General features: G+C 36.7%; 1 protein-coding gene across 1 annotated transcript; it reads right to left on the bottom strand.

Annotated features, from left to right (window-relative positions):
• Positions 1 to 291: 291 nt before the first annotated feature.
• LOC137403869 (uncharacterized) lies at positions 292 to 6,312 on the bottom strand. The gene is made up of 4 exons (XM_068089964.1): positions 6,085 to 6,312; positions 3,109 to 3,465; positions 1,845 to 1,910; positions 292 to 416 (listed from the first exon to the last, which is right to left on the bottom strand). Exons 1-4 carry the CDS (start codon positions 6,272 to 6,274, stop codon positions 322 to 324), a joined length of 708 nt encoding a protein of 235 aa, XP_067946065.1. The 5' UTR covers positions 6,275 to 6,312; the 3' UTR covers positions 292 to 321.
• Positions 6,313 to 7,646: the final 1,334 nt, after the last annotated feature.

The raw sequence follows: 7,646 nt of genomic DNA, 5'->3' as shown, positions 1-7,646 counted from the left end.
CTTTTATAACTAACATACCAAAAATTCTAAACATAATTATTGTGATATAACTGTAACATAAAATTGTTGCATGCATACACAACTACTAGTTTAGTATAAAAATAAACAAATAAAAAATAAAAAAATCCATATCTTATGTACAAAAAAGCCATGTATATAAACAATATATTTACAGATTTCGCCGTATTTTAGATGGAGCTAAACATTGTCCAAGTGTTTTGCAGGTTCTGGTACAATATATGCTACAAAAAGTAAAGCCTAAATCAGCTCATCAGAAATGTATAGCTTTTTAAAAATGTACATTTTATAAAATAAATTGTTTCATGTAGGATCTCCTGCAGTGTCACTGACGTAAAGACTCGAGTCCTCGGGGTCAGCATTGTTGACATTGCTAGGTAGTTCTGCCAGCGAATGCGCTGTAAATAAGTCAGCATCATCTACCATTGTCATGTCAGGTAAGTCAATATTGTTTAGAGTATTAATAAATAAACATACACTAGCATTGTCACATTTGTTGTGAGCAAAAACTGCACACCAATCCAAAGAGCAACACTGTGAGAAAATTTGTTTCTATATGGTAGTGTATCATCAAGTTGAATGGTAAAAGTCAATTAACATAAAAAAAACCTTTGGCCATCTTTTAACCCTTTGAACCCTGGCCATCCTTGTTATTGAGTGTCAGTATCCCTGGGAAATTTGTCAAACAGTAGAATGTTTTGAAACTTCTATTAATTGTATCGAAATACACTCATATTCAAATGATATTTGATAAAACACTGGCAAAAAATTTCAGCAATACACAGCAAATGTCATTAATTAAAAGATATAAAACTGTTTAACAGTTCTTCGAGCTGAAAGCATAAAAATTCGTATGATTGTGACAAATTTTAAAAATGTTTGCAGTTTCATCATATCCATATAGCGCATGTTCACCATCGTTTTCTGACTGAAGATAATGAGTATAACTATATTTATTATGAAATAATTTTTTCTCTGCGTCACAATCACTTATCACATACTACTAACAAATGAGTCGTACAAACTTTTTTCGTGATTTTGTGCCAGTAAAATTGTGATAATAAAGAAGGAAGATAACAAAAGTATTTGAAGAAGGTAAAAACAGAAGTGAATTTTCGGTGCAACGCCCTATGCAAGAATTAATTTGATTGGTTTATGCAGTTACTTAGAAACCGTATTTATAAGTGTAGCCATGTGGATGTTGCTATCCCGGCTGTTGGGGTTTGTGACACACACTAGGCAATGCTAGACCACCAGAGATGCAAGGGTTAAACGCTACTGCAAAAGTTTATTTTAGTGATGTCGATTAGATTCATAATCGACCATCCTGGTCCTTACATTAAATACGGTGAGATGCTGCTATCGCATTGGACAATCTTTACTATAATAAGAACCATGTTTGTCCCAAGAAAATTTGGAAGGGAAAAGATAGCGTCTAGCATGATTTAAACCGGCGACTTTTCACTTGGTAGACCAGTATGCTACCACCTGAACCCAACAACTGCCTTGCCGCACTATGAAATAGTTATACAGATAACTGTTACAGCTAATGATCTCTCATGGCGCACGAGATGAGATTTGAAAGGATGCTGTTTCTGATAATCGGAAACACATTTTATGACCTTAAAATTATTTTGAAAGCTGTAAAGCTAAACAAGATGGTAGGAAATCACTTTTAAAGTTTGATCTCATTGGCGATATACAACTAGCCTATGTACATGTATATATAAATATACATTTTATGCACACTCATATATATAATGTATATATATGAGGGTGTATAAACATTAACAGAAGCTGTTATCAGATTAGTTTAGATGACTCACTCGAGGTCAGACTAACTTCCTCTTCCTGGTGTGATGAATTTGAGCTTTGTACTTCCTCGTCGGGCTCTACAGTTGAATACTGTTATACAGAAAATGTTTTTTTTTCATGTTGTACTGACATAATATAGCATTATTTCGCTTTGAGCCAATAGAAAATATTATTTACAGCTTACCCTGAGCCTAGTTTCGCTTTACACAAACTTTATATCATTTTACGGCGACTTTTTTTCGCCATGACAAATTGTGTCAGACGCATTACATACATGAAGGTTTCACTAATTATTGACCAATGAACTTTAAATGATTATCTGTTGAATAATAGTACTAGAGAAGGTGATTATTTTAGCGGTAATAATAATGCCCTAAGCTATGGTAATGGTGGAAACTCGTCTGACTCGGAAAATGCTCATACTAGTAGCCACAATAGCCAAAAACGAGTCGCATTCTGCAACACATTGTAACTTTTATTATGATAGTAGTTGATGTAAAATTTTATCCTGATCAAGTTGGTATTAAAATATTTTTATAGACTGTGTGTTTCAAAAGTTACGACAATTTATATGCACCCTTGTCAAGTATTAGGTTTTAGCGAATGTTTTATTATGTCCAACTATGAAAATTACTTTTTAGCAAAAGAAATAATAATAAAGCTTGCTGTCATGACAAATATAATATCTTTTTTAACAACGTTCTGCGAAACTGAATGATCAAAAAGTGAAAAGACGATAATGTGGCCCATAACACACAGATTTTCTGTTAGTTGAGTAGAGAATCAACATGTTGACAATGCAATGTGGCTGTCATTGGACTGTTCTATTGCACTATTCAATTGTACCAAAAGAAGACTACTTCTAATGCTGTTGATCATGTTACCATTGTAGCAAAGTATGAAGAATATTTAGACCCTTCTTAAAAGACATCGTTTTTTTTCCAAGTGAGGCAATAGAGAAAACTATATTTTCAAAGTGAACTCTGAGATTCGCATTATTTAAACCAAATTTGAGAACTCGCACTGGCTTAACACTTTATGTTATTTATGATTTTTTATGTAATACAAAAGCAACAACTTCAAATAAATTACTATAGGTATGTTAAGTAGAATTTACACTAAAGGAGTTACACATTATAAGAGCATTTACTGTATATCGCTTTTTATAGGCACCTTCTAATAAATATCTGAATATAGTGCTGTCAAAATGTTCCAATAAAACGTAGAAGCAATGTACATGTAAGTCGAATTAGGTTAAGGGTAAGTAGTACTTACTTAAAGAGTATACTATTCCTTCCCGATTGTTAATTGCGTCTGAACAGAGTTTGCTGCAGCAAACAGGCATAATTGAAGTAGTCCTTGTGTTGAAAGTTCGTTTGACATAGCAAATGATGCATCCAACCAGTATGGAGACCGACATTGAAAGTGTGATGATGGTGCTGACAATAAGCAGCTGCAGAACTGCCTGATCTGATTCTGTTGCGAGCCGTTCTACCGGTTCTAGCTTCAGAACTGTGGTTGGATGCGACATTGTGGTCGATGAGGTTGAAGACACTTTTTGATGTGAATGGATAAACTTGGGATGAACTGATGACGGCTGACTTGTTATGTTGCAACAGGTGCTTTTGTAGTCTAGAATAATAGGTCTGATGGTAACTAATTGACTACTAAATCTGATCGTGCATGTTGCCAAACTTTAGCATTCAGAACACTTTTTGCCTCAATATCTACTAGTAAGTTTTCATACAGTGATAGTGTAACAACAGCTGGGTGCGCCAGCGTTGAAGAGCTACGCAGGGGCGACAAGCAGATCTTTTTTCCATAGAATATTATCATAGAGAGTTGGTTGCGCGACACTCAATGTCAATGTTTCATCTTTAATAGAATCTTAAGGACCTTAATAAAAATAATTATGGGTTATCAGAAGAAAATAACTACTAATTTTTATGGCATTGGTCGCGAAGGTTGTTTGCATGGCACAAAGATGGCTCATCGCCACTTGTCTGTTTGCAGGTGTTCCGCTTCAATACAGCGACACTGAATCACACAATCCATCGCGTTTTTTGACGTCATCAATCCGTTTGCACATACGCTCGTTCGCGAAGACGCCACCATCTTTGTAGAAAATGGTCGTCATTCTCTTATTTAATAGTATTTTTGGTATCAGGTCACTTACCCCTGGCCACTTACCCCCTGGCCATATAACCCCGGTCATTTACCCCCTGGTCACATACCCCCTAGGCTATATACCCCCAGGTCATTTACCCCCTCCCCATGATATCATAGAAGAGTGAATGACAGGTGGACGCATTGAACCTGGAATTATCTTCTACATCCATAATGATAGACTTTGAAAATGCTATTAAAATGCACTTCACACTGTATTCTCCGATACTACATTACAAGGATGATTTTATCATCTATCACAAGCGATCATCCAGGTCCAATACCAGAATGATGTAGATATAAATACATGTATGTGTATTCGCTCTAAGGCAGCTCTCACACACGTGCCTGTAATTGACATCATGGAATCATTTGAGACATTTTCAGATAACATACCTGAAGTCGCCCAATCAGTTGTGGACCATTTTGAAGACACGTACATTGGGCGAAAACAACGTAGAGGTCGCCGTGAACCGAGATTTCCTCACACAATGGGGAGTATTCACGAAAAAGCTGTTAACAATTTGCCTCGCACAAACATTAATGTTTAAGGATGGCACAGACTTATGCAAGCAAACATCAGTGCCTACCATCCCAACTTCTGGCATTTCTTGATCATACTTCGTAGAGAGCAAGCACTAAATGAAGTCAACATCACCCAATTGATAGCTGGTGATCCGGCATCAACACAAAGGCCAAAATATCGAGCTATACAGTATTGCAGAGACTACAGACAATAGTTGCGGACTATGATAATAGTTTCAATTTTTGAATTCTTACATGGTATAGCACACAATAATTATTCAAATGTAACTTCATGATTGTCTAAAAATAAATGTCCATACATGTACTTGTTTTGCAAATACATGTAAATTACTGTCTGGTTGTATTAAAATAAAATTCCGTGATTGGATTGTAAATAAATGCATTTATTTTTAAGTGTCTTTTTAATTTTTCATTATTAACTAATTAAACCATGACAAATTAGCAAGTGGTTCATGTGATTTAAACCAAAGATTAACTGATTTAAGTTAAACTGTATTATGTGTTATGTGGGGGTACTTGACCTGGGGGGTATATAGCCTAGGGGGGTATGTGACCAGGGGGTAAATGACCGGGGGTATATGGCCAGGGGGTAAGTGGCCAGGGGGTAAGTGACCTAAAATCGTATTTTTTGGCGTTGTCTTAATATTATAATAAAAAAATTGAAAACAAAAAGCACCGTTTGCAAAAATTAATTGCAGAAGCTCTAATTTTTGCGTGTTTCAACGATAAAAGTTGTCTACAAAGATGGCGGACAGCGATAGAATGACGTCACAAAAAAACGAAGGATAGAATGAGAGTCACACAGCTGTTTCCATGATGACGTTGTAGTTCCATATGGGGATGTGTCATTACACTATCACTGTATCGAAACTTAGTATGTGTAGTCGCATTAACTGTGCTATGGCAGTAGTAAACATGTCGAAGCTTTGCACTATCATTGCATTGTGCACTTTTACTACTACATTGTGTACATGCAGTAAAAGTATTTTCTAACATGCATTAAGCGGTATTTGTGCAGCTGGGATATTGCCTGCTACTCAATATGTAGTGCTAGAAACTTTTGAAATGCACTGTATGTGCATACATGCTCAGTACGCCATCATGAAAACTTATCGCGAACTGAGCCATCATTGTTAATATTGCTGCCCGCTAGACCTTGACTGGATTGAGTAGACTCTTATTGCAATTCAAAATTTGCAGACCCCTGCAGCTTTGCTCAGCGAGGTGGGGCACAGTTGCAGTAACAGTAAATGTCTATTGTGTATTAGAAAGTTGTGATGCACTGCAAAATTACTGCGTACTGCACTGCAATGTACTCATTGCAGTTATAATGCAACACAATCCTAGCTCTAAAAGACAATGAATTCCTTTCATACATTGCGAAACTGTCAACACACTATACTACATAGCAGTTAAGCAGTACTGGCATGGTAACAATTGTATGCTAAGTGCTACATGACAGGACAACAATGCTTTAGGAGAAAGTCCATGCAAACCTGAGAAATCACCAAAAGTATGTTTTGGAATATGGTGGCTTACTTGAACATAACTGTGTGCACTTTTCTTCTTGCTGAGATCCAACTGTTACGTTGTTGCAAATCCCAGAACAGCTGGAAAATGCAACGATTCCTGGCTTGTAGAAACATCCAAGCTGGTCTCTTCTACGGTTGCATTCGACATCTGTGTATTTACTGAGCTTCCCTGTGCAGACCAGTATAACTGTACTCATGTCTTCAAACACACGGATTGGAGCTGCATTGGCAGCTACAACAGGAATTATTACAAGCGTAAAAAAGAACATGGCCGAGCATACTGAGCCAGCTTTTGCGATTGCAGTGTATTTGAATAGCGTGCTAAGATAATCAATAGCATGGACCTAAGCGGGCATGACACTGTTAGCATGAGTCAAACTTCATATATGGTTAGTTATAGATACACTACTAAGAGTAGGGGACGTATCAAAAAGTACCCGATCAAGCATACTTACCCAGTGGTTAAGAAGTAGTATTAGCTATGGTAATCAATAGAGCCTAGGCGGACATAATGTTGGCATCGGGCCAAACTGCATAAAAGGAACATGATCAAGCGTACTGAGCCATTAGTTGAGGAGTAAAGTAAGCTAATAAAATCAATAGAGCCTTAGCTGGCATAATGGTGGCATTGAGCTAAACTGCATCAATTGGTAGTTATATGTACTGCATCAATTGTGTAGTTATATATACACCTCCTAATCACTACTGAGATTAGGTGTATTACAAGGACATGATCAAGTGTACTGAGCCAGTGGTTGAGAAGTAATCTAAGCTTAAGATAATGAATAGAGCTGAGCAGCATAATGTTGCTATGGATCCAAACTTCATCCATTGGTAGTTATATGTACTCTACTGAGAGTAGGATGAGTATTAAAAGGACATGATCAAGCATACTGAGCCAGTGGTTGAGAAGTAATCTAAGCTTAAGATAATAAATAGAGCCGAGCAGCATAATGTTGCCATGGATCCAAACTTCATCCATTGGTAGTTATATGTACACTACTGAGATTAGGAGGTGTATCTAAAGGAACGTGATCAAGTGTACTGAGCAAGTGGTTGATAAATAATCGAAGCTAAGATAATCAATAGAGCCGAGCAGTATAATGTTGTCATGGATCCAAACGGCATCTATGAGTAATTATAGATACACTACTGAGAGCAGTAGGTCTATCAAAAGGAACGTGATCAAGCATACTGAGCAAGTGGTTGAGAAGTAATCTAAGCTTAAGATAATAAATAGAGCCGAGCAGCATAATGTTGCCATGGATCCAAACTTCATCCATTGGTAGTTATACGTACACTACTAAGATTAGGACGTGTATTTAAAGAAACGTGATCAAGCATACTGAGCCTGTGGTTGAGAAGTAATCTAAGCTAAGATAATGAATAGAGCCGAGCAGCATAATGTTGGCATGGATCCAAACTTCATCCATTGGTAGTTATATGTACACTACTGATATTAGGAGGTGTATTTAAAGGAATGTGATCAAGCATACTGAGCCAGTGGTTGAGAAGTAATCTAAGCTTAAGATAATGAATAGAGCCAAGCAGCATAATGTTGCCATCTAT

The sequence above is a fragment of the Watersipora subatra genome, chromosome 9 (genome assembly GCF_963576615.1).
Source record: "Watersipora subatra chromosome 9, tzWatSuba1.1, whole genome shotgun sequence".
In the NCBI taxonomy this organism is placed as follows: Eukaryota; Metazoa; Bryozoa; class Gymnolaemata; order Cheilostomatida; family Watersiporidae; genus Watersipora; species Watersipora subatra.
This window is presented reverse-complemented; position numbering and strand designations above follow the sequence as displayed.

What these genes read in the sequence shown, in the direction of transcription:
- LOC137403869 (XM_068089964.1), bottom strand. Translation starts at nt 6,274, where the DNA reads ATGAGTACAGTTATACTGGTCTGCACAGGGAAGCTCAGTAAATACACA. An exon ending in AGGAATAGTATACTCTTTAA is followed by an intron (nt 1,911 to 3,108) that starts GTAAGTACTACT and finishes ATTCAACTGTAG; the next exon opens with AGCCCGACGAGGAAGTACAA. An exon ending in GGAAGTTAGTCTGACCTCGA is followed by an intron (nt 417 to 1,844) that starts GTGAGTCATCTA and finishes ACTTATTTACAG; the next exon opens with CGCATTCGCTGGCAGAACTA.